The 27,500-nt window shown below is 43.4% G+C and overlaps 1 protein-coding gene and 1 long non-coding RNA gene across 6 annotated transcripts; one reads left to right on the top strand and one right to left on the bottom strand.

Moving 5' to 3' along the window:
- Window positions 1-2,497: 2,497 nt before the first annotated feature.
- Window positions 2,498-5,701, bottom strand: LOC130198065 (uncharacterized). The gene is made up of 3 exons (XR_008832559.1): window positions 5,618-5,701; window positions 5,123-5,175; window positions 2,498-3,551 (listed from the first exon to the last, which is right to left on the bottom strand). It is a non-coding gene; the product is annotated as an uncharacterized LOC130198065 (long non-coding RNA).
- LOC130198063 (cAMP-responsive element modulator-like) lies at window positions 5,650-22,811 on the top strand. Of its 5 annotated transcripts, XM_056421118.1 has the most exons (8): window positions 5,650-5,745; window positions 7,102-7,199; window positions 7,346-7,471; window positions 13,093-13,181; window positions 13,823-13,998; window positions 14,747-14,935; window positions 20,479-20,638; window positions 21,387-22,811. In XM_056421118.1, the coding sequence occupies exons 2-8, from the start codon at window positions 7,113-7,115 to the stop codon at window positions 21,529-21,531; spliced, it is 972 nt and encodes a 323-aa protein (XP_056277093.1). In that variant the 5' UTR covers window positions 5,650-5,745; window positions 7,102-7,112; the 3' UTR covers window positions 21,532-22,811. The 5 variants fall into 5 exon arrangements, with proteins under 5 accessions (XP_056277093.1, XP_056277094.1, XP_056277095.1 ...); XM_056421119.1 differs by lacking the exon at window positions 7,102-7,199 and having other exon boundaries at window positions 5,654-5,745; XM_056421120.1 differs by lacking the exons at window positions 7,102-7,199; window positions 7,346-7,471 and having other exon boundaries at window positions 5,655-5,745.
- The last annotated feature ends 4,689 nt before the right edge of the window (window positions 22,812-27,500 follow it).

Below are 27,500 nucleotides of genomic sequence, written 5' to 3' on the forward strand. Positions count from 1 at the left end.
GGTTTGAGCAACTGGGTTTAAAGTGTGTGGTGAGAGTGTGTGTTGGTTTAGTGCCGTGTGCAGCTGTGTGAGGCTATTTTAACTCCTCAGCACAGCTGGAGCCTCGCAGGCTGTCAGCGCATTAAAAGGCCTCAGTGCACGAGAGGAGGAGCACTGGTTCATGGGGGTTCTCCTGCAGGAGGAGCACTGGTTTATGGGGGTTCTCCTGCATGAGGAGCACTGGTTCATGGGGGTTCTCCTGCAGGAGGAGCACTGGTTCATGGTGGTTCTCCTGCATGAGGAGCACTGGTTTATGGGGGTTCTCCTGCAGGAGGAGCACTGGTTCATGGGGGTTCTCCTGCATGAGGAGCACTGGTTCATGGTGGTTCTCCTGCATGAGGAGCACTGGTTTATGGGGGTTCTCCTGCAGGAGGAGCACTGGTTCATGGGGGTTCTCCTGCAGGAGGAGCACTGGTTCATGGTGGTTCTCCTGTAGGAGGAGCACTGGTTCATGGGGGTTCTCCTGCATGAGGAGCACTGGTTCATGGGGGTTCTCCTGTAGGAGGAGCACTGGTTCATGGTGGTTCTCCTGCATGAGGAGCACTGGTTCATGGGGGTTCTCCTGCAGGAGGAGCACTGGTTCATGGTGGTTCTCCTGCAGGAGGAGCACTGGTTCATGGTGGTTCTCCTGTAGGAGGAGCACTGGTTCATGGTGGTTCTCCTGCAGGAGGAGCACTGGTTCATGGTGGTTCTCCTGTAGGAGGAGCACTGGTTCATGGGGGTTCTCCTGTAGGAGGAGCACTGGTTCATGGGGGTTCTCCTGCAGGAGGAGCACTGGTTCATGGTGGTTCTCCTGTAGGAGGAGCTCTGGTTTATGGGGGTTCTCCTGCATGAGGAGCACCGCTTCATGGGGGTTCTCCTGCAGGAGAGGAGGAGCACTGGTCCATGAATGAATAAGCTTCAGGTTTGAGTTTGTTTACGTTGTAAAGAGAAGTAGCAAGGTCAAAGGTCAAAAGGACCCCGTCCAGTGATTGATTTAATTGGACTGGTGTCCAGGGAGACTTTTCATTTCCCCAAAGACACTTTCATACAACTCGAGGCCCTTGGAGGCACAATTAATTACAATCCTACTCCAAAGAGCAACATAAAATACATTTATAAAAAAATATATAACAAATTTATGGAAAAGAAAAAAAAATTGCTTGATCATCTATTTTATATTTTTATTGTATTTAAAATACATAATTTTTATTAAATGATCATTTAAAAAAAATGTTAATATCAAAAAATAAAAAACTAATTTCTAAATTCTTATTGATCAGAGTGTTTGAAGTAACCGATGACGTGACATGTTTAAATCAGTGGCGCCCTCTAGTGGTGAACAGCGGACATTACTCCTTTCACCGGGGTTTAAACCTCAAAGAGGCCACTTATTTAATTTAGAACCACTTATTTGATCAATTATGAACAGTTTAGATATTAAGCGTGTATTTAATTTTTTTAAATAATAATTATTATTATCAATACAATTTTCACCAACATTATTATTATTATTACTTTTAATAATAATAATAAAAATAATTATTGTTCATATTTATTGTTATTATGATCATTATTTTTATTATTATTTGTAATATTTCCCCCCAATAAAACTAGTAATTAAAAAATCCTGATGGATCATTTCTATAACAGACAGCCACATCTTTCACAACTCAAACTAATGATACTTTATTATATTAAACCCTGATCCTCAGGGACATTTTAAATAGCACGGGGACTTCAATTATGCTTTTTTGGGAGTGTCAGGGGGCGGGGCTTGACCTCCAGGGAAAACGTTATCGGCAGGAAGGATTGTAAATTTAACAAATGAGGTCAGTTAATCTGCAAAAGGTCTCGAACAGACGCCCCGAATGTGTGTTTGATGGTAATTAGCAGCACGCCGTGTGTACGCGTTCATCCCGGGCTCGTTTAGTGTCTGGCCCAGGTCACATGGCCCCCTGCTGTCAGGCCTTCGTGACCCCCCCCCACGACCCCCCAGAGGGCCTTCTGCTGTTGGACTACTCGACCATCTGGAGCCTCCATCCACCGACCCGCAGAACAGGAGGAGGAGGAGGAGGAGGAGGAGGAGGAGCCAGAGGGTAAGCAGTGAGGCCAGAATACCTGTGTGTGTGTGTATGTATGTGTATATATATATATATATATATAAACACACACATATACAGTATATACACATTTTCATAAATATTTAAAATATATTTATTTATATATATATACATACACACACATATTCAGCATATACACATTTTTATAAATATTTAAAATATATATATATATAAACACACACATATACAGTATATACACATTTTCATAAATATTTAAAATATATTTATTTATTTATACATACACACACATATACAGCATATACACATTTTTATAAATATTTAATATATATATATATATATAAACACACACATATACAGTATATACACATTTTTATAAATATTTAAACTATATATATTTATTTTTATATATATAGATGAACACATATTCAGCATAAACACATTTTTACAAATATTTAAAATATATATATATATATATAGACATAAATATATATTACACATATACAGGACTGTCAGAAAATTAGAATATTGTGATGAAGTTCTTTATTTTCTGTAATGCAATTAAAAAAACAAAAATGTCATGCATTCTGGATTCATTACAAATCAACTGAAATATTGCAAGCCTTTTATTCTTTTAATATAGCTGATTATGGCTTACAGTTTAAGAAAACTCAAATATCCTATCTCTAAATATTAGAATATCATGAAAAAGTATACTAGTAGGGTATTAAACAAATCACTTGAATTGTCTAATTAACTCGAAACACCTGCAAGGCTTTCCTGAGCCTTGACAAACACTCAGCTGTTATAAATCTTTTTTTTAACTTGGTCTGAGGAAATATTAAAATTTTATGAGATAGGATTTTAGAGTTTTCTTAAGCTGTAAGCCATAATCAGCAATATTAAAAGAATAAAAGTCTTGCAATATTTCAGTTGATTTGTAATGAATCCAGAATGCATGACATTTGTTTTTTTAATTGCATTACAGAAAATAAAGAACTTCATCACAATATTCTAATTTTCTGAGACAGTCCTGTATATATGTGTCTGTGTCTCATATATATGCAATACTAAATTAAATATTCACAAATAATGCAGAAAATACAGCAGTATAAGTGACGGGAACACTTAAATATTTATGGAAAATTACACGACTATTTTTGAAAAATTATTACATTGTAAATAAATATAAAAAAATAAGGAACATTTTGCCTCCAAAACTTCGAGACGTGCATTTACAATGTCAAAAGAATACAGAATGCAACCATATTACAGTTTCGTGCACTGTAGACATAAACACACACACACACACACACAAACACACACCTCTCACGTTTTGCTCAATCAGGCTCCTCCCCCGTCACGCCGGGGCAGATGAAGGGCGGAGCTCGTCCAGCGGGTCTGAGCGCCACGACCTCTCCTGGCATGCGGGGGACAGATGGCGGCTCAGATCTAAATAAAGCAAGTCAGCAGAACCGATTCCACGGATCACCCCTTCTTCACATGTGACCCGACACGCGGGGAGCACAAAGAAACATGCATCACGCTTTGGAATGGTTGTTTAATTAAGGGGAAAAAGTGTCATAGTCCTGATACTGTGTGGTTATTGTAAGGTTTACATGTACTGATTTATAATCCAGTCGTCCACACAGAAAAATAATGCTTCTTCAATGATTCTTTAAAAGGCTTTGTGGTTCTACGTAGAACCATCAATTACTGAAGAACCATTCGAAGGTTCGTTGAGGCACCGTTCTAGGTTCTTTGAAGAAGTATTTAAGGAAATGGTTCTTTAAAGAACCCTGGTTTGAAAGGTTCTATTTGGAACCATAAATGGTGCCTTTAAAGAACCATTTGTTAAAGGTTCTTTGGGACACCTTTATATTCTCTTCACCTTTATAAGAACTCTGAGGAAATGGTTCTTTGGAGAACCGTGGTTTGAAAGGTTATCTGTGGAACTATTTAAGGAAATGGTTCTTTAAATAATCCTGGTTTGAAAGGTTCTTTGTGGAACCAGAAATGTTGCCTTAACCCTTGTGTTGCCTTCGGGTCATTTTGACCCGATTCAATATTTAACCCTCCTGTCGCCTTCGGGTCAATTTGACCCGATTCAATGTTTAATGTCGGTGTTCTTTCGGGAGTCAACAAACAAACATAAAGTACCTCACACTTAAACTTGGAAAACAATATTAATTCTAATAATTTTCTGGAGATTTTAATAGCTGGGGTCATATTGACCTCAAGGGTAAAATATGTTAGTAAATATAAAGGTAACAGGAGGGTTAAACATTGAATCGGGTCATATTGACCCGAAGGCGACAGGAGGGTGAAACATTGAATCGGGTCAAATTGACCCGAAGGCAACACAAGGGTTAAAGAACCATTTGTTGAAGGTTCCTTGAGATACCATTCAAGGTTCTTTGAAGAACTCTTCATAGAAATGGTTCCTTAAAGAACCCTGGTTTGAAAAGTTCTTTGTGGAACCAAAAATGGTTCTTCTATGGCGTCACTCTGAAGAACCATTTTTGGTTCCAGATGGTACCTTCATGTTTATGTAGGCAGCACATATATGTATACGCTTTTATAAATACATTTATATGTAGAGCTCCAGTGTTGGTTATTATATTTGCATTACTTTTTTGGTTACTGCTGCTATAGAGTTGGACTTGTTCTGATTGTTTCTGTGCTTACAATAAAAAGGTTGTACAGCTTTAATGTTGGGTTGAATTTAGTTTTAAGAGACGTGTGTCAGCCAGTAGATGGCAACATTACTCTGGTCTGTAAAGATGCGACTCATCTTAGAAACCATGAAAAATATCTAAAGTTGATCTGGAAATTACTTACTTTAAATACATATATTGTCTAAGTCATATTATTGCTAACTTGAATCACGTTTTGTTGTTTAAATTACGATTTGAGTATTACAATGATGTGCCATTAAAATGATAAACACGTTGTAAGGCCATGTATTTAAGGTAATTTTATGTAAGATTCATATCTATATTAAATCTTCCTGATAAACTCACCTGTGCAGTTGAGGTAAACTTGATTTAAGGCGGACTGCTCGATCAGGTTTGGTCTAAAACAGAGAAATAACACATATATGAATTCATATAATATATAAATATTATATAAAACAATCCATTTCAATTTACTGATATATTTTTGTCCCACACAGCATTTAAACACTCATGTAATGTCCATTTAGAATATTTCGTACGCTGTTCGTTTTGATCCCGCGCGTTAAGCGAACACGGAAGTAGGTGGAGGCGGGAGGGAACCATCTCGCTCCACTTGCGCACTTAATATAATATATAAATATTTTATAAAACAATCAATTTCAATTTACTGATATATTTTTTTTCCCACACATCATTTTAAATACTAATTTAAAACGTATTTAAAATATTTCGAACGCAGTTCGTTTTTATCCCGCACATTAGGCGAACGCGGAAGTAGGTGGAGGGGGGACGGAACCATCTCGCGCCACATGCGCACTCTTTGACGCTAAAGGGACCCACCCGGTCGACATTTTCGGCACTGCATCGTCAGCGCTGACGCGAAACTACGTGAAACTACGTGAGCGAAGGCGCGAGGCCGTCCAACCCAATGCTGTAATTAGTCACGAGTCAGCCTACGTAAAACTCCGGTAAGTCGCTGCAAAGCTGTCGCACTTTCGCCCGGCGCCCGGTCGGGAGGGGGCCGCGTGCAAAGCACACGTCCGCGGTGAACAACCGTTCATTAAAACGTGTCGCTTAAAAAAAAAAAAACAGGCCGGCGAATTAGCCCATAAACATGGAGCAAAAAATAAATAAATATATAAAAAGTTGTCGGCAGTCTCCGGTAGCAGTAGTTCCTTTTTTGGGGTGTTTTTGTTTTGTTTAAGTTTACGGAGCTGCGTAAAGTTAAACGGTAGTCACGAGCGTCGGAAGTTTGTATGGAAAAGGTGTCCCTTCAAAATAAAAGAATCCATAATCGAAGAAATATCAACGCTTCATTTTATTTTGTCAATCGAGCCGAAATATGAGTTTTTTAATTCCAGATTACGCTGATAAAATAATACAGCGTTTCAAATGAAAAGTATTCATATGCAAACATATTGGGCGGGAGTTATAACACAGCTTTATTTTATTTTGACTGGCAAAAAAAAAAAATATTAAAAGGGAAGTCGCATTTAGATATTGATTCTGTTCAAACAATTCGAAGTGGGAATTGAGGTTTCTTCAGAGACAATTGAAATTAGTGTGTACATTGTGCTCTGCTCGGACAGAAAAAAAATGCAGCTGTGAGACCACTTCCTAATCTGATGTCTCAAAGCTTGCAACTAATCTTTATCAAACAGGGCCACTGTAGTTGGGCATGAGGGTCCCTCATGGGAGGGCTGGTGGTGGTGGGGGGAGAGGAGAGGAGGGGGGGTCCAGTATGTGGACTCTGAACTATGATGTGACGCTGGCTGCTGACGTCAGCCTGCAACTGAGCCTCAGCCTTCAAATTCAATGACCCCCCGTCGTGCATCGTCTCTCGCTCGAACCGGTTCGCGAAGTGCGTCTTAAAAATACTTCTAAAAGAATTATTGTTTTACCCGACTTATTTCCCACTCTCGTGTTATTTTTAATCTATTTCGCCGGAGTTTGTAACAAGTGTGAAACGGTGCCCGCGGAGCTCAGGCTGCCAGCCCCACCGGGTGGCTGCTGCTGCCGCCGCGCACAGTGAGCAATGCACGTTACGCAATACATATTTATCCCCAGCCGGATTAAACGATCACCGTCGGCGCAGATCTTCAGACGGAGATCTACAATCTGATCTTTTTACCGGGCTTTAGTTTTAATGCGGGGGAAAAAAACTTCTCCTTCTCAGTGGCGGCTGAGATCTCGTTTAACCAACAACAACAAAAGAAGAAGCACGGTAACGGGTCTTCGGCACCACGTGAAAAGACACCGGTCTCGACCTCTGATCGTGGTGCCGGAGGGGCGAGCCGTAACACTGTGTGTCTGTCCGTCTGTAGGTGGCCCGGCTATGGATACCTCGCTCTCGCCTCGGCCGGACGGCAGTTTAAACGGCTCGGTGTCGGACGGAGAGGAGAGCCGGAGCGAAGACAGTCCGGTACACACTCGCCTGTCATGACGTGTTCCGCCACCTGAAACGTTGGCGGCCCGGCGGCGCGCGGTTGTTCGGCACGGCGACGCGCAGAGAGACGTCATGACACGCGGTGTTTAGTCCCTTCTCTCTTTTTTTTTTGCGCCACGCAGGCGTCGGCGGAGTCCCCCGGGGTGACGGTCGTCCAGCTGTTAGACGGTCGGACGGTGCAGGTCCGAGGGGTCATCCAGGCCCCCCAGACCTCCGTCATACAGGCGCCGCACGTCCAGACGATGCAGGTGAGAGCTCGTTTTATAGAGCCGAGAACGAAATGTCAGTGACGGCGAGTTCTGGTGTTTTTAAAAATCCGTCGGTGTCCGAATCGATTCTCAAGTCATACAAGACACGAACAAGTCGGAATCTTTTATTATATAAACCTGAAGTTGAGTCTCGAGTCATTAAGGACGAGTCCAAGTCGTTTTTCACGTCATTACAAGTCAAATCCGTCGTATCGAAATCTAAGACGAGTCTCTGAAGTTACTCGGTTCAAGTCGGTTTGGTCGGAGCGAGTCTGAAGTCACGTCTTAAGTAATTGAAGTCGAGTCCAAGTCGAGTCTTTCTTCTGCCGGAGCAAGTCTCAAGTCCTCATTTTGGTGACTTCAGTCAAACTTTCAAAAAAAGAAAAGAAGAAAACCGACGTCAGTGTGGGCACTGAACGAGGATTCAGCCGGCCCTCTGGAGACCCCATGGAGGTCCTCTGGAGACCCCATGGAGGTCCTCTGGAGACCCCATGGAGGCCCCATGGAGGTCCTCTGAAAACCATGTGGGGGCTCTCTGCAGACCCTCTGCACAGGTTTGATGAGAGCAGTGCAGTCTCATCATAACCTTCACATTCGGGAGGCGTTGTTGTTGCGTCTGGGCGGGAGGTCGGATACAGTGTGTGTGTTTGTGTGTGTGTGTGTGTGTGTGTGTGTGTTTGTTGTTCCAGTACTTTTGGCACCTTTTAAAGAGATAAGAAATCTGTTTGTAAATGGGAGATTAAACATTGCTCCCCCCCCTCATCCCCTTGCCTCCCCCACTCTGCACCCACCACATTTGATCAGATAAACTTGTCGCGGCATACGTTCTTATATTCTTAATGTTCATATTGTGCAGCTCGAGAGTTGCAAACCGGTTACTTAAAGTGTCTTTACGCCGAAATAGGTCACAGCATGCTGTTCTTCACAGCAGTAAATATGACGTGTCGCTATTGTTGTTTTTGCCCGAGCCAGTTCATTGAGAGTAGGGCTGCAGCTAACGTCTATTTTGATAATTGATTAATCTGTTGATTATTTTTTCGATTAATCGGATAAAAAACCATAAACACTGTAATTTTCAACCCTTTATTCAAAACAGGGTTCGTACGGTCATGGAAAACCTGGAAAAGTCATGGAATTTTTAAATGGCTATTAGCAGGCCTAGAAAAGTAATTGAAACAAATAAAATCCCAACATGTTTAGAAAAGTAATGCAAATGTGTTAAATTCAAATGTTAATTTACACGGAATATATACGGTATGCTTTGGAATTCTCATTGTTAGTTTAGTTTAAATACTACATCTTCTCACTTTGTCATGTATACACAGAGTTTTCACTCAATGTTTCATCATGGAAATTTGGTTTAAAGTCATGGAAAGGTCCTGAAGATCCACTGGTCACCATGTGGATGAACCCTGTTCACTGGTCATGTGGATGAACCTGTTCATTGGTCATGTGGATGAACCTGTTCATTGGTCATGAGGATGAACCTGTTCATTGGTCATGTGGATGAAACTGTTCATTGGTCATGTGGATGAACCTGTTCACTGGTCATGTGGATGAACCTGTTCATTGGTCGTGTGGATGAACCCTGTTCATTGGTCATGAGGATGAACCTGTTCATTGGTCATGAGGATGAACCTGTTCATTGGTCATGTGGATGAACCTGTTCATTGGTCATGAGGATGAACCTGTTCATTGGTCATGTGGATGAACCTGTTCATTGGTCATGTGGATGAACCTGTTCATTGGTAATGAGGATGAACCTGTTCATTGGTCGTGTAGATGAACCTGTTCATTGGTCGTGTGGATGAACCTGTTCATTGGTCGTGTGGATGAACCTGTTCATTGGTCGTGTGGATGAACCTGTTCATTGGTCGTGTGGATGAACCTGTTCATTGGTCGTGTAGATGAACCTGTTCATTGGTCGTGTGGATGAACCTGTTCATTGGTCGTGTGGATGAACCTGTTCATTGGTCGTGTAGATGAACCTGTTCATTGGTCGTGTGGATGAACCTGTTCATTGGTCATGAGGATGAACCTGTTCATTGGTCGTGTGGATGAACCTGTTCATTGGTCATGTGGATGAACCTGTTCATTGGTCATGAGGATGAACCCTATTCATTGGTCATGTGGATGAACCTGTTCATTGGTCATGTAGATGAACCTGTTCATTGGTAATGAGGATGAACCTGTTCATTGGTCGTGTGGATGAACCTGTTCATTGGTCATGAGGATGAACCTGTTCATTGGTCATGAGGATGAACCTGTTCATTGGTCATGTGGATGAACCTGTTCATTGGTCATGTGGATGAACCTGTTCATTGGTAATGAGGATGAACCTGTTCATTGGTCGTGTGGATGAACCTGTTCAATTCAGTTTATTTGTATAGCCCAATTTCACAAATTACAAATTTGTCTCGGAGTGCTTTACAATCTGTACACATAGACATCCCTGCCCAAAAACCTCACATCGGACCAGGAAAAACTCCCAAATAACCCTTCAGGGGGAAAAAAAGGGAAGAAACCTTCAGGAGAGCAACAGAGGAGGATCCCTCTCCAGGATGGACAGATGCAATAGATGTAATGTGTACAGAAGGACAGATTTAGAGTTAAAATACATTCAATGAATATGACAGTGTATGAATAGTTCATAGTAGGCATATTCCACGATGGAGACCTCCACGATCCATCAGGCAGATGGCGGTGGGGAGGAGGAGTTGGCGGAGTCTCAACAGTGGGCGGAGTCTCAACAGGACAGTAGGCGTAGTCAGGAGCAGGAATTCCACGACCCAGACCTCGATGATCCATCAGGCAGATAGGATCTATGTCGTCTCATAGGGTCCGATGACCCCATGAGACGTGAAGTCAAAAGGACTCCGGGGAGAAAGCAGAGTTAGTAACGTGTGATTGAGAGATGAAAATTCATCCTTAAGGAGAGAAAAAAGAGGAGATAGGTACTCAGTGCATCCTAACGTCCCCGGCAGCTATAAGCCTATAGCAGCATATCAAGGGGCTGGACCAGGTGAACCTGATTCAGCCCTAACTATAAGCTCTGTCAAAGAGGAAGGTCTTAAGTCTACTCTTAAACGAGGTGACTGTGTCTGCCTCCCGGACTGAAATTGGAAGCTGGTTCCATAAAAGAGGAGCTTGATAACTAAAGGCTCTGGCTCCCATTCTACTTTTTAAGACTCTAGGAACTACAAGTAGTCCCGCATTTAGTGAGCGTAGCTCTCTAGTGGGGCAATATGGTACTGCAAGCTCCTTAAGATATGATGGTGCATCACCAATCAAGGCTTTGTACGTTAAGAGAAGAATTTAAAAAGTGATTCTTGATTTTACTGGGAGCCAGTGCAGAGCAGCTAGTGCAGGAGTGATGTGATCTCTTTTCTTAGTTTTAGTGAGAACACGAGCTGCAGCATTCTGGATCAACTGGAGGGACCTCAGAGATTTATTAGAGCAGCCTGATAATAAGGAGTTGCAGTAATCCAGTCTCGAAGTAACGAACGTGTGAACCAATTTTTCTGCATCTTTTTGAGACAAGATGTGCCTGATTTTTGAAATATTACGTAGATGAAAGAATGCAGTCCTTGAGATTTGCTTTACGTGGGAGTTAAAGGACAAGTCCCGATCAAAGCTAACGCCAAGATTCTTTACAGTGGTGTTGGATGCTAGGGCAATGCCGTCTACAGAAACCACATCACTAGATAATTGATCTCTGAGGTGCTCAGGGCCGATTAAAATTACTTCGGTTTTGTCTGAGTTTAACATCAAGAAGTTGCAGGTCATCCATGTTTTTATGTCTTTAAGACATGCTTGAATTTTACCGAGTTGGTTGCTCTCCTCTGGTTTTATCGATAAATATAGTTGTGTATCATCTGCATAACAATGAAAGTTTATGGTGTGTTTCCTGATAATATTGCCCAAAGGAAGCATGTATAAGGTAAATAAAATTGGTCCAAGCACAGAACCTTGTGGAACTCCGTGATTAACGTTGGTGGTTATCGAGGCGTCATCGTTTACAAATACAAATTGAGATCGATCTGATAAATAGGATTTAAACCAAATTAGTGCCGTGCCTGAAATGCCAATCGGCTGCTCCAGTCTCTGTAACAGGATGTCATGGTCAATGGTGTCGAATGCAGCACTAAGGTCTAACAAGACCAGGACAGAGAGGAGTCCTTTATCTGCTGCCATTAAGAGGTCATTTGTAATTTTCACCAGTGCCGTCTCGGTGCTGTGGTGTTTTCTAAATCCTGATTGAAATTTCTCAAATAAACTATTATGATGTAGAAAGTCGCACAACTGATTTGCGACCACTTTCTCAAGGATCTTGTTCATTGGTCGTGTGGATGAACCTGTTCATTGGTCGTGTGGATGAACCTGTTCATTGGTCATGTGGATGAACCTGTTCATTGGTCGTGTGGATGAACCTGTTCATTGGTCGTGTGGATGAACCTGTTCATTGGTCATGTAGATGAACCTGTTCATTGGTCGTGTGGATGAACCTGCTCATTGGTCATGTGGATGAACCTGTCACAGACTGACAGCTTTACTCTCCTGAGTTGGCTATTTATGGGTTAAACGCCTCATATGGTGAGGGGGCGTGGCTTATCTCTGTTGCCTTTCTCCGTGGAAAAATATTTTCAGCCATCCGCCACGGAATAAATAACCACTTTTCTACCTTATACTTCTTGTGGAAATGCCACACACGTCGTAGCGCCCTGGTGTCTGGGGTCATAACGTCACCCGTAGGCGCACTTGGCTCCGTGAATGTCTCCGAGGACGTGAATGACTTCCGCATCCAGCGCCACGTGAGCAGCAGCAGCCAATTAGATTCATCAACAGAGGAGCAGCTCAGCGCTGATTGGCTCTCACAACGCAGCGTTCAGTCCTCTCCCTCCGCTCCGCTCTGGTTTCTCCTGCGCGGCTTTGCTCTCAACTCAACTTTGTTTATACTCCGTGACTTATTGAGCGCCGTAATAATCGCGCGACACAACGAATCGAGAATGAAATTGGTTACCAACTATTTTAATAATCGATTTTTATCGATTTTATCGATTCGTAGTTGCAGCCCTAATTAAGAGAAATATATATTCGCTGTATTTAAGTTTTTTTTTTATGGTCCGCGAAGCAGCAGAAACCTGAGGAATGAAGTCACTGCTGCCTTTATAGCCTGAAAGCATCTGTGCCTAACCTTCACTTACATAATGAGCAGGTAGCCCCGGTCTAACCTGATGACATCAGACATTGTCTCCCCGCAGCCTTTGTGTTGATAACGCCATGACGCACCACCGCGTGTGACTCACTGACTGATGACACAAAGTTTATTGTCGTTCCAAAAATAAACGTGTGTGCGAGCGTGTTTGTGTGTGTGTGTGTGTGTGTACGAGCGTGCACACCCGTGTATTCATGCTGCGGTGGAGGATGTCACACAGCCAGCAGTCAGAAAGAAATCACAGTTCGGGATTAAAATTCCTTCTTTGACGTCGATCTTCTCACAAAGCTCCGTGTGTACGGGAAGCTCCGCCTCCTCAGTGACAACGTTTTAAGATGTTATTGTGTATTACTCATATTTACTTTTAGCTTTTTTAAAAAAAGTATTCTGTTTTTGTCTGCTGCAGATTGCCAGCGTGGCCGAGATGGAGGACGACGAGTCGGTCACAGACACCCAGAAGAGACGAGTGCTGCTCTCCAGGCGTCCGTCTTATCGGTGAGGAGACGTCAACATTAGAAGAGTGAAGGAGGGAGGGGGGGGGGGGGCGGATACTTGAGAAATAAATGTGGACTGAATGTATTAAACATGAATGAGAAATTAAACAATACTGAGGGATTCATCCCTGTAGAGATGAAATGCATTTGAATAATAAATGTACAGGGCGGGCACGGAAAGTATTCAGACCCCTTTAAAATATTTACTCTTTGTTTCATTGCAGCCATTTCCTAAAATCAAAAAAGTTCATTTTATTTCTCATTAATGTTCATTCAGCACCGCATCTTGACAGAAAAAAACTGAAATCTGGAAATTTTGGCAGATTTATGAAAAACTGAAATATCTAACTGTTTTAATTTTGAAGTAAATGTAAAGGGGTCTGAATACTTTACGTACCCACTGTAATATGTGTGTATATATATTTTTAGATATTTAATATTTTGCTACTTTCTCTTTTCTATTTTCTAGATTCTTTTTCTTCTTTACGATCATTATTACTTTTTATCACTATCAAATATTATTTTTTTAAACATTGTAGGGATGCTATAAGTATGGATGCAAGAAATTATATTTTTTTAAACATAAGAAACGATCATGATAAACAGTTCAGTTTGTAAAGCGTAAAGTTTTCTCTCCCGCAGAAAAATACTGAACGAGCTTTCATCGGATTCTCCGGCCGTTCCTAAAATCGACGAAGAGAGGACCGAGGAGGAGGAAGATGAGGATGACGATGATGAGGAGGAGGAGGAGGAAGAAGTCTCCAGTGCTGCCTCCGCAACAGTGCCGACCATCTACCAGACCAGCTCGGGACAATATAGTCAGTGAGCATGTGTCATCAGCTGTTCTAGGACGTAGTGTTCATCTAATTGTGTCCAATGATGTCACCCGGCGGTTTGAAGCCTTCATTTACTAAATGATGACATCATGCTGTATAGAAGAAGACTTGAAACTAGAGACTGAGACATAAACTCATGTTTACAATGTTTACTGAGAGAATACATCAAGAGAGAAGTAGAGTCATTATATAGACTTCTATACAACCAGAGGAGTCGCCCCCTGGTGGTCAGGAAAGAGAATGCAGCTTTAACACATGAAGCATAGACTCCTATACAACCAGAGGAGTCGCCCCCTGGTGGTCAGGGGAGAGAATGCAGCGTTAACACATGAAGCATAGACTTCTATTCAACCAGAGGAGTCTCCCCCTGGTGGTCAGGAGAGAGAATGCGTGATTGAAGACGTGAAACATCGACAGGTTGCCGTGTGTTTTATATCTGTTAAATGTGGTAAATATCTTAAGATACAACAGGACCCAGTAACAACAACACACAGGATCAAAGTTGCTGCATTTTCCATAAATTAGAAACATAATGTTCAGCCGAGTGACGATACGGCTTCCAGACCATTTCACTACGTCTGACATATACGATTACAGGGAAAGAACACAGTTTCCCACTGTGTTACTAAAGATTCAACCATGAGGGCGTCACGTCCGTCGACGACTACGCCGACCATCAGTCGTCTCGCATTTTCAGCCTTAGTCACGCCTGACCTCTGACCCCACACAGTTGCCATCACTCAAGGGGGAGCCGTGCAGCTGACCAGTGCCGGGGGGGAAGCCTTTTCGGGGGGACAGAGCGTGATGGTGGCCAGCGCTCACGGCCAGCAGAACGGAGCCACGATCCTGCAGTGTGCCGCTCAGCCCGGAGACGGCCAGCAGCAGTTCTACATCCAGGGGGGACAGGTGATCGTCCAAGGTGAGGGGGTGGTGGGTGGGTGAAGGACTTAGAAACATCACGCGTAGCAAGAAAGACTAATAGAAAGCGGGATGCTTTCCAGGTCCTTTTTTAGCATGAGGAATAACGTCCATCTCAAGAGTGACACGGTTGAGGCTAAGATGACTCTGTAAATCAAAGGGCTTCAGTAGAAACCATGAGATTAAGACATTGAGGGATTGTGAGAAAATAAAATGTACAAGACTCGCCTACAACCATGAAGAGTTAACCCAAGGATGATAAACTACATACTAGTGTCAATACCATGAGGGATGTCAACATGACAAAGGATAAACGTTCACGAGGACCCATCATCGGGTATTAATAAATGCCAGACGTCTTCATTTGACCTGAAAAACTCTTAAATGAAACTCTTGGTTCTTTAAAACTGTTTTTATTTCAATATTCTAAGATTTAATTGACCACAGAAAGAAAGGGTAACAGTGCTGACAGACCGGTGACTCACGGAGCATCAGAGGGGAGGCGGCGGCCGTCTAACAGGGGGGCTAATTGACGGTGATTATGGGGGAGACTACAAGGAGAGACTAAAAGAAAGAAGAATTCAAATCACTTCGTCGGGTTTCAATCCCAGGCTTTTGGGTTTATAGTGACATATGGCTTCTGTCCTGGATACGTCTCACCGTCACCCATAAAACCATAAACATAACACACAGACCTGTCTCAGTGCGTACTATTCGGGCTCCCTGAATAGCAGAAGAAATACCACAATTCAACTAGATATAGGAATATAAAAATACAGATGTGAACAAATTAAGAACACAGTGTCAGACATTACACTACCTTCATATATTAAAGTTTCAGCCAATTAAAACAATTAATAAAGAAAAAACACAATGGAACAATTATCCCTTTCCTCACATCGCCATATTAGGCATTTTCCAACTGGAGGAACATGTTTGTACTTCTAAGACCCCCCCACACACACACACACACACGTTATTGTGTTATGTGACGTTTCCCCTCTGCATTTGAGAGTCGGTACTCTCCCAGCACAAGAGGCACTATGAGTGGCGTGAGTGTACGTGATTGGTCAAATGCATGAGGCAATGGAGCGCCGGCAGTCTCCACTTTCCAAAAACTTGGTAAAAACACGGACAAATGGACCGTCGGTGAAGTCTCCCTTGAAGATGGATCTGGAGGGGAGCTATCCGTGGTTTTGAAGGGTGGTGCACAACTCAACAGTGTCTCCTTTAGTACTCGGAAGCCAGAATCCGGCGTAGAGAGGCTGAGTGAATGTGGTCTGGACTCTGTGGAGGAGAGTCATGGTGTCAGAGACGCTGTAGAAGGACAGAACACCTGCTCCGTGATCCAGGTACACTCCGACGACCGAGGACCGAGGACCGGAGACGGGAGTCCTGACGTTGCCGTGTTTGAATTGATAACCGTTTTTGTAAGAAGCTAATCCCCAAGACCGGCCGTTGTTGCCAAACACGCACGCGTCGAAGGCGCCCGACCTGCTGATGTCCTTGTAGGCGACCGCGATGAAGACCTCCACGCCGCTCCTCCTCATCTCCCAGTAGCAGCGCCCGGTCAGGCCCTCCTTGCTCAGGACCTGCCACCTTTCCACAAATCTGTCCGGGTGCCGATGGTAAAGTTGAGTCTTCTTCACCAGCGTCGCCTTCCGGTTCCCCTCGGACAGCAGCACGTGCGTGTGCACCGTGTTCGGGTCCAGCGTGAGGTCGCGCGAATACCGCAGGAGTTCAGCTCTGGTGGTGGGATCCGGCGACAACGACAACGCCTCCGAGGCCTTTGGCCATTCCTCTTGCAGAACCCGGTGAAGTTTATCACTCACCGCCGACACGGCCGCCGTCACGTCTTCCACGTACGGAAGGGGGCGGGTGTAGGAGTTGGGCGGGTCGGCGAGGCGGGCGAGGGAAGGCTTCCCGTCCGCCGCGCGTGAGAGCCGCAGCAGCTCGGCGTCGGTCCTTCTCAGATCGGCGATCTCCTCCTCCAGCTCGTCCCGGAGCTCCGCGACCCGGCTCACCTCCGTCTTCTGCCGAGACCGGATCTGCGACGTCGCCTTGCGGCTCCGCCTCTCGATCGCACCGATCAGCCCCGCGAAGATCTCCTCGCTGTCGTCCACCGCTCTGTCGGCGGAGCCGGCGAGAGACTCCGCCTCCAGCTGAAGAACCCTCACGCCCTCCTCTCTGCTCTGGATTCGCCGCCGGATGGTTCGGCGACTCGCCTCCAGCTCCCGCTGCCTCTCGGCTCTCTCCGCCGCCGCCGAGTCCACGGGATGGAGATCGCGGGCGCATTCCTGACGGGCGCGGCTGGAAAGGTTCTCCGGAAGCTTCTTGGCGAGGCCGACGAATGTGTGTTCTTCAGGCGTCGGGGAGTCCCGGCGAGGCTGGAGATGTTGCTCGCGGTGATCTCCGGGTCCGGCACGGGGGCGATCATCCGGGGGTCCCTCCTCCTTGACTGGCGTGGTGGTTCTCGCCTGGTCGGTCTGAGCGCACCGAGGGCGGCTGTGGAGTTTCTCCTCCAGACTGACCGAGCAGACGAGCGTTTCTGGGTCCACGTTAAATCCTCGCTCTGCCATTTCTACGTGAAAGTGAGAGGCAGATATCGCCCAGGTTTTCTTCTCTCTCTCTCTCTCTTATTTTTGTTTGCCGATCAGCTGTGAAATGGGCTTGTCCGATCTTGAGAGTCTCTTTTGTTGCTTGGTGCACGCCCCGATCCTCCTGACTGGCAGAAGGGGGTGGCAACGTAAACGGGAGAAAGGTCCTGGCACGGAGGAAGTCGGTCTACCTGAGAAACCAGGCGGACCAGCGGGTGAAGCTTTTCGCGGTGAGATCCGTTGAAGAAAGGAGCGTCCGGCGTTTTGTTTTCACGGCTTTCCTCGTCGGTTTGACAGCGCGTGAGCCGCGTTGACGTCCGCCGGCGGGAAGCCGATGATTCATCGAGATGCGGAGCGTTTCAAGTTGTTGACGGACGAATACTTACAGAACCTGTAAAAGGGCTTAGAACATTATGATGGGAAGTATATGAAGGTCAGACTCTATGTCTGAGATTTTCACCTCATTGGTGCTTAATTTACCTCTAAAATACTTTAAGAACGCAAGCACTTGAAGAACAACGTGGAACATTTGGATCGTATTCTTCAGCGATTGGATGACGAGCACTTCTGAAACCGCTCAGACCCGAGGGAAGCCTCTCTGGTTCTGAAGTTCCTCCACGGCTTATTTCATACACTGAATTCACCTTTTTTGGGGGGGTTTCATTCATGTGAAAGAATAACGACACCACACCGTGAAGGTGGTTGGACCCATTGGACTTAAGCCTAAAGTTCTGCTATTCCAAGACCAGTTTGGGAATATAACACATTGATCCTGTGCATGGGATACGCATAACGTACAGGTGAGTCAATACACCCCCCCCAACCCCCCACCCCCCCGCGTCTTTAAGTACGCAGAAAGACTCCCAACAGTTCTCTTGGCGGCCACTTGGGACACAATATCCTCTTGTTGGTGGAGCGCCTCTCTGGTTGCGTCACTGGTGCTAAAAATACAAGCCCTCCCCTCCTCCCTCCCTCCTCCCTCCTGCCTTCCCAGCTCACACTGTGCGGTGGGGGAGGAGGAGGAACTGTAATCCAGGGTGTTTTACTGACTTCAGCGGGGCAGCGGTGACGTCATTGTGATGTCAATGCCTGTAATTGTCATCGGGCTGCGGAGGTGACGGGTGACCACTCCGACTCGGAGAGAGCTCAGAGGGAAGAACAGAAAAACAGAGGGGGGAGAGAGAGAGAGAGAGAGAGGAGGAGGAGAAAGAGAAGCTCTGGCGGAGCGAGGAGGAGAAGAGTTGTGTGTGTTTGGCTGCCGTGGATTATTGGAAACGAGAGATGGCCGTAACTGGGGATGAGACGGAGTCAGGTACAGACTTTATTCTCCTTTTCATGTTCTCTCTCTCTCTCTCTCTGTGTGTGTGTGTTGTGCACACATGACTCTTCTTTCACTCTTGAGATACTTGTGCACGGAGATCAGGGCGAGCCTCTCAGGTTACAGCCACCTGCAAAAAAGCTGAAATATCACACGTGCTTCTTCTTCGGTGGTATTTGAAACCGGTTGTTTTAGACCGTAAGAGGACAACTTGGATTTTAACAACTGGGAGAGTGGAGACATGTTTACGACCCACGAATCACTTTTACTTCCTGCGTGGGGGAACCGAACCGAGCCTCTTTCACCACCCCAAACAACAACAACAACAACAACAACTGAAAAGTTTCGGTTCAAGTCCAACTATGTTCCTGTTAGTCTATCTCGCTGTTACACACACACACACACACACACACACACACAGCCTGCTCTCTGCTGTCAGGCAGAACGGCAGCGGGGGAGTGTGTGTGTATGGGGGGGGGGTGGTGAGATAGTTGTCGGTTTGACGTCACTCCAGTTTCCTGGAACAGAGGCCAGGGTGGGGGGGGGAGGGGGGGAATGCAAATGGAGCGAGTGAGACGCACACACTGACGTCAGCACAGCGCAAGTCACTCTCTGTGTTATCACAGTGACAGAGAGAGAGAGAGACGCTGTGTGTGTGTCTGTGTGTGTGTCTGTGTGTGTGTGTGTGGGAGTAGATAGAAACTTCTCAGGAACAAAGTGCAGAAGAGAAACTGATTTGTTGATGATTCAACTGGTGAATCCAGGAAGACGCTCGCTTGTTGTTTGTTACTTCAGACGTGAGAAGCTGCTGTCGACCGGAGACGGACCTCTTGAAACCTACGGCAAGAACCTCTGAGCACATAACGCATGAATTAATGAGCATTAATTAGTTAATTACACCATATTGTTAAGCGTTCATATTTCTTAATGTAACACCGTTCAAAACCTAAACAAATGGCTTTAAATTACTTTTTATTCTCTATTAGACGAACATAACTACTGACACACTAGTTCATATTTATTATTATTAATGTGAATGGAAAGAATTCAAATCCAGAGCACTTTTAAAACAGGGAGCTTCAATTTTTATATTTAAAAAGGAGTCAAAGGTCTCTAATAATAGGATTGTTTTCTTTTTAGCCAGCATCTAGTGGCCATCGGAGGAACTGCGGTTTGAGTCAGGTTATAGACGACGTCTAATGAAAAGAAAAAAAATTATTCTGAAAATAACCACGAACAGAGGAATGCATTAATACAAATAAATAATGATGCATTTATTAATATAGCGCTTTTCAAGGTGCTGGTAGACACGGTGACACCTGTCCACGAGAACCGCCGAGGTCAGAGGAAATTGTACGTATAAAAAGGAAGGAAGGAGAGCGGATAAGCGCTCGTGGCTGAACATCCTGTGGCGAAACACATTCCTGTTCTTTAAAAACAAGTGAAGGTGTGAAGAAACTCACTGTGTGTGTGTCAGTAGATTGTTAACGCAACGAGGGAAATCTGAGAAAAATGCAATTTCATTCATCAAATTGTGTTTATTTAAAATAAAAAAGAGGAAAAATGTAAAGAACTTTGGTTCCTAAAGCTTCTCCTCCTCTTCTTCCTCTTCCTCCTCCCACCATCCAGCTGCCACAGGAGACATACCCACCTACCAGCTGCGTTCGCCCAGCTCGGGCCTGGCCCACAGCATCGTGATGGCGGCGTCCCCGGCGTCCATGCAGAACCCGCCGCAGCAGCACACCGGAGAAGTCACCCGCAAGAGGGAGGTCCGCCTCATGAAGAACAGGTACGGCGGCGGGGGGGCGGCGAGCGCCGAAGAATGATGATGTCATCGCTACTCAGGGCGCTGATGGCCTTTTTTATATATACACCTTTTTTCTTTTTTTCAATCACTTTTATTACGGACTCAAGGTCCAGATAGTAAAAAACATTAAAATAGAACAAAATACAAAAAAAACCACGAGTAAAAAAACAAAGACCAAAGAACTACACATGCTTAATAAATAAAAAGTTAAAGTTAGCATCGATTAGACCGTCACAGATGTTGCATGTGCAGATTTTTAGGTAATGGTCATTTTATTTAGTGCCAGAAGTTTAAAACAGGGTGAACAACAAAAAAGAGACGGATGAAACTAAAAAACACAAAGAAAACAAAGTATAACTAGAGAGTGATCTGTTCTCTATTGTACAGCTCACAGCCTTTTTTAATGTTTGAGTCTCCAGGGAAGAGCGTATCCACATCTCAATTTTGGGATGAAAGCTAGAAATACTCAAGTTTGTATTTATTTATTTTAAATGATTTTTAAAATGGGGTCACAAAGGGGTCACAGAGGGGTCACAAAGAGGTCACAAAGGGGTCACAGAGGGGTCACAGAGGGGTTAACGCTGCAGTGATCACTCGATTTGAACGAAAAATCCTTCAAACGAGTACAGAAATACTTTAAAATCCTCCAAAATAATGAATTTTTTCCCATTTTTAACAAGCGACTCAAACATATCTCCTCCTCCTCCTCTTCCTCTTCTCTTTTCTCCAGGGAGGCCGCTCGCGAGTGCCGCAGGAAAAAGAAGGAGTACGTGAAGTGTCTGGAGAACCGCGTGGCCGTGCTGGAGAACCAGAACAAGACGCTGATCGAGGAGCTGAAGGCGCTGAAGGACATTTACTGCCACAAGGCCGAGTAGCGGCGGGCGGCGAGCGGCGGGCCGAAGACGGCGCCATTTACAAACGACGAAAAAAGAAAGAAAAGGGACAGAACTCTGGAACAAAAACTTTAGTTGTCTCCGCTCACTCAGGCCTCCGGGGTCACCGGGGGAACTGGAGGAAGAAGAAAAAAATGAAAAGCTTGAGCTTTTGCCAGTTATTAGCCCCTCCCCCCCCCCCCCCCTCGTTCTCATCTCGCGCTCGTCGTCGCTTCGCGCTGCAGCTTTTTTGTCCACGTCCAGCCAGAGCCGACGGAGAGGAACCGGAAGAGGAAGTAGTGCAGGTGCTTCCCCAAGAGGCCGGAAACACTTCCTCTGAGGTCAGGGGGTCACGCAGGATCCCGCGGCGTTCACCCGACGCCGTCTACGCCTCGCCGTGCCGGTTCTGGATCTCTTTGACTTGTTTTCAGTTAGTCTTGACGTTATTTGTTTGGTCCCTAAAAAAAACAAGAATACAAAAAAAAAAGACAAGTGTGTATATATTTTTTAAATTTCAATGACTTCAAGATGGCGGTCGGTGCACAGAAGCGGCGGCGGCGTTGGCGCCCGGCGGCATTACCTGAAATCCCGAGTGTTTTTTTAATCCGTCGATTGTAATATTGGAAGAAAATGAAATGAATCCAAAGTATCAGGATTTCTATTCTATTACATTTACTGGATTTCACTCCACAGCTTTGTAAAAAAAATTATTCCACAAAGAGAAAATGTGAGTTTGTGTGAAGTGAATAAAAAGAATAAAACCGTCTTTTGTAACGCGACTCCTCGCCGCCTCCTGCTCCACCGCCTCGGCGTCTTTTTGAGAACAATAGATATCCATCGTGCTATGAAACTATTGATTATGGCTGGATATTCAACATGCTCTGTTTTAAAGGGTGATGCCAATTTGTACTTGTTATTCTTTTTTAAATGTAAAGACATTTTTTTTGAACGGTATTGATCATGTTGTGTTCGTGTTTCTGGTGATTTAGAAAACTGCTTGCTTTAAAAAAAAGAAGAAAAATAAGTTGTTCCACTGAATATATTTTATTGAAAGAGAGAGAGAGAGAGAGCTCGTATCATGGCGGCAGACGTTTGGCTCTGTGTTCAAATGATAATAGCATTATGTTTAATTTGATATCAACTGAGTTGAATTTACCTGCATGTAGTTATTGTCTTTATTTTTACCCGGTGTTCTCTTCTCGTTGTTGTACTTCCTCATTTGAATTGTGAGAAACTGTTTTAAAACTTTGTTTTATCTAATAAAAATGTTTAAAAAATTCAAATGGGGTCACGTGACTGCGATTCATTGCTCAACTTCCTGCCTCGGGGGAGGGAGGGCGGGGTTCGAGCCGGGGTGAACGGGACACGTTGACGCGAGTGCTGCCCCCGTCTGGTAGGTGGAGGTACTGCAGTGTGAAGAAACTTTAATGATTATAAGTTTGTTAGTTTGTTTTAAGCATCCTGGGAGCCACTGACTCACACCAGAATATGCAATCAACATGTTTGCATTAATATACATTTAATTATATTCGTATGTACTTAAAGAGCCAGTCACGGTAAGTCGAATGACTAATCCATTTAGAGTTGATGTTTAAAAGGATTTTTAATTAATTGAAGCGCCATCTGAAAGGAATGTGCCGAGCTATGTGATGACGTCTGAATGAAAGTAATAATTAAACCAGCACATAGCGACGCCTTAATTCAATTCAATTCAGTTTATTTGTATAGCCCAATTTCACAAATTACAAATTTGTCTCGGAGTGCTTTACAATCTGTACACATAGACATCCCTGCCCCAAAACCTCACATCGGATCAGGAAAAACTCCCAAATAACCCTTCAGGGGGAAAAAAAGGGAAGAAACCTTCAGGAGAGCAACAGAGGAGGATCCCTCTCCAGAATGGAGAGAACAATAGATGTAATGTGTACAGAAGGACGTCCTGCCACTCAGAGCGTCATCAGCATGCAAATAAATACCTCTGCACATTCCTTTTAAATTATGGTTTAGAGGAGATTTAATTGGTTTGTTGTGCTTGAAAATAAATAAAAAATACATCAACACTTTAATTGATATTTTATGATTTTAGGCTGAAGATATAAGTAAAGTGTATTTATTTTTGCACTTATCACAGACAAAGTGTCACTAAGTGCAGTGCAGTGTCATTAAAACAATTCAACAGTTAAAAGAGAAAAGTACAATACGCTGTAAAAGATTGTGCAATTAATAAAAAAAACAATAAGAAAAATAAATAAACCAAAAAAGATAAAAGCAGGCAAAATTATATTTAATTTGAACAAATAACGTGCATCTTTTATGCAGTTGTTTGGTTCCCCTAACTCAGTCAGTATGTTGTTTTTTATTTTATATTTGTATCTCACCATTCTATTTGTTTTGCCTTCATTCTCTGGAGAGCACTTTGTAAACTCTTTTAGAAGGTGGTATATAAATACAATATTATTATTATTATTATTATTATTATTATTATTATTATGTCTCCTGGTGATAAAGCCACCGTACACCATCAGCAGGAGAAGCCTCCGTCACCCCACGGAGCCTGAAGCCGATAAACACCGTGAGAGGGTTATTATTATTATGTATGTCATGTGGCTGCAGGAGGTTCTACACACAGAACATGAAGCTGCCATCTGGAACCAAACATGGTTCTTTAGAGTGATGCCATAGAAGAACCATTTATGGTTCCACAAAGAACCTCTCAAATCAGGGTTCTGTAAATAACCATTTTCTTAAAGAGTTCTTCAAAGAGCCTATACAGGTGTCTCAAAGAACCTTAAAAACATGGTTCTTGAAGGCACCATTTCTGGTTCCAAATAGAACCTTTCAAATCAGGGTTCTGTAAATAACCATTTCCTTAAAGAGTTCTTCAAATAACCTAGAATTATGTTTTAAAGAACCTTCACCAAATGGTTCTTTAAGGCACCATTTCTGATTCCTCAAAAAACCATTCAAACCAAGGTTCTTTGGAGAATCATTTCCTTTAAGAGTTCTTCAAAGAACCTATAAAGGTATCTGAAACCTTTAAAAACCTTTTCAAAAAAAGGTTCTTTAATGCTTTTTTTCTGGTTCCACAAAGAACCTTTCAAACCAGGGTTCTTTAAAGAACCATTTCCTTAAATAGTTCTTAAAATACCTATAAATGTGCCTCAAAGAACCTTCAAAAAATTGTTCTTTAAGGCACCATTTCTGGTTCCAAATAGCAAATAAGCAAACTAAGATTTTAGGAGCCTCCAAAATAAAATGACTAAATATATGTTGTTTAGGAAGGGGATGTGCATGAACATCAGTAGTTTCCATGACAACCTCTGGCGTCATAGCGCTGGCCTGGGAAAAAAAGGTTTGACGTTGATAAGAGCAGAAGAGAAAAACCTATATGTTTCTTTTCTGACTCTCATACATGCTTCTGTCTTTATCGCTCACAGGCACACACACATGGAACACACACACACACACACACACACACACACACACACACACACACACACAGAGGTGAAAGGCCTCTGAGGGAAACCTTGAAATGTCTGTTCTTGAAGAGAAAGCCTCTCCCGTCTTATCTCCTCCACATTCTGCCTCTGCTCTTGAAAACCGTTACAGAACCAACACTGTCCAACATGTGTGTGTGTGTGTGTTACATTCATTTCATTTGAGCAAATATGTTTGGCTCTATTTTATGGTTAAGTCTGTATTTTCATTTATTTTTGCCTATATTTTATGTTTAAGTGACGGTATTTTTATTTATTTATTGCTCTATTTTATGGTTAAATCAGCATTTTTATTTATTGTTGGCTCTATTTTATTGTTAAGTCTGTATTTTTATTTTTTTATGGCTCTATTTTATGGTTAAGTGACAGTATTTTTATTTATTTATGGCTCTATTTTATGGTTAAGTCTATATTTTTATTTATTTTGGGATCTATTTTATGGTTAAGTCTGTATTTGTATTTATTTATGGCTCTACTTTATGGTTAAGTGACAGTATTTTTATTTATTTATGGCCCTATTTTATGGTTAAGTCTGTATTTGTATTTATTTATGGCTCTACTTTATGGTTAAGTCTGTATTTTTTTATGGCTCTATTTTATGGTTAAGTGACAGTATTTTATTTATTTATGGCTCTATTTTATGGTTAAGTCTATATTTTTTTTAATTTGTGGCTCTATTTTATGGTTAAGTGACAGTATTTTTATTTATTTATGACTATTTTATGGTTAAGTCTATATTTGTATTAATTTATTGTTGGCTCTATTTTATGGTTACATCTGTATTTCTATTTAAATGTGTCTCCTGGCCTCGGCAGCAGGATGACGTGATCTTTGAGTCCGTAACGTCTTCAGTTTTCTGAGAGGCTGGAGTGGAAATTTCCACCTCGAGCTCCTCAACCGGCTGGAGACGCGAGGGGCCGTGAGGCCCTCTGGAGCCCCTCCATGACGTCACGGGGCTTCCCTGTGGGCGGTGGCGGACGGCGCCCTCTGCTGGTCAACACGCGCGACTGCAGCTCAGAGCCCAAAACCCAAAACACTGTAAAGTGATTCCTTGGTTTTTAACTTAAGAAATGTTAGTTTCCTAACTGTCTTACTAACTGTAAACTAACTAAATCTTACTTTAATAAAAAAAATGTTCAAAACATTATTTATTTTTCCCGGCTGCATGAAGATAGAAGAAAATCCACGTGGTTCAACTTAAAAACCCAAAGTTCAATTGCTGCCTTAAACTTTCAAGTCGAGTTTACAATTAACTACAACTCACGATTTTTAGTTTACTTTAGGTTTGGATTGATCTCTGTAAGGTCACATGACTGTATAGGACATGTTTATTCAACTCAGCAATGAAAGTTTAAAAGACATATAACGTATCATCATGCATAATGTTCACCTGTCTAAATAAGTGATGTCAACATAATTACACATCCTGCGGGTCGATACCAGTAGATTTAGATGTTCTTCCACCAGGTGTGTGTAGGTGTGTGTGATCCGTCCCTCCTCTCTAGGTCTAGTGTGTGTGTGTGTGTGTGTTGTCCAATCTGTAGACACAAAAACAAGCGAAATCCCGAATTAATATTACATTCCATACCAATAAATCCCCTAAATCTACACCCAAATAAATCCATGCAGATGCACCACCACATGTTGGCCAGCAGGTGTCGCTGTTCTGCAGTTTTGGGCCCTCACAATACAGCCACGTGGGAAAGCCAAATAATCCTGGAGATTATCACTATTTATTAATATTTCTGGGGGTCTTTTGCCAACTTGATGCTTTCTTTGAGTTCACCCACTGAAAGTTGATGAATTTCACACATATAGAAACTAACACAAACCTATCCACACCACTCTGACAGCCTAATTATTAACTTATTAAAACGTTGACCCAAATCATAACCGCATCCTTCATGGACTTTAGAACCCCAAGGATGGAAGAACCCTTCATTACCTTGATTACGTCACTCTCTCTGTGTAGTACCTCTCCATCCAGGTATAGACAGCGTTTAAAGATGGTGTAACTTATATTACTCGTCTATATCTGGTGTTCGCTGTAAACAATAACAAACTATTATCTTATGAACACACTCCAAACAAGTTGAAATGACTCAATTATTTAATAGCAAAAAAACACACAAGAAAAAAGTTGCGTTGGAATAACCCATAAAGATAGAATAGGGGACGAATAGGCTGTTGTGGGGGTTAAAACAACAACAACAACAACAACAACAACAACAACATATATCTACATCCGTCCATCCTGGATCATGTGTCTCCTCCCGTGTCGCCACCCCCTTGAACCGGAACCTTTTCTCGGGCTGTGCAGCCCTCCCTTGTCGGTCTATCGCCCTGACAGCCAGCCAGTCACAACACACACACGCACGCACGCGCGCGTACACACGCCCCCCCCCCCCCCCTCCTGTGCCTGGAGCAGCAGGAAGATGCGTCCTGCCACACGGTGCCGGGGATAGCGGCGGCAGG

This window comes from Pseudoliparis swirei, chromosome 8, assembly GCF_029220125.1.
Source record: "Pseudoliparis swirei isolate HS2019 ecotype Mariana Trench chromosome 8, NWPU_hadal_v1, whole genome shotgun sequence".
Taxonomy (NCBI): domain Eukaryota; kingdom Metazoa; phylum Chordata; class Actinopteri; order Perciformes; family Liparidae; genus Pseudoliparis; species Pseudoliparis swirei.

What these genes read in the sequence shown, in the direction of transcription:
- LOC130198063 (XM_056421118.1), top strand. Translation starts at nt 7,113, where the DNA reads ATGGATACCTCGCTCTCGCCTCGGCCGGACGGCAGTTTAAACGGCTCG. An exon ending in TCCAGGCGTCCGTCTTATCG is followed by an intron (nt 13,182 to 13,822) that starts GTGAGGAGACGT and finishes TCTCTCCCGCAG; the next exon opens with AAAAATACTGAACGAGCTTT. An exon ending in GGGACAGGTGATCGTCCAAG is followed by an intron (nt 14,936 to 20,478) that starts GTGAGGGGGTGG and finishes CCCACCATCCAG; the next exon opens with CTGCCACAGGAGACATACCC.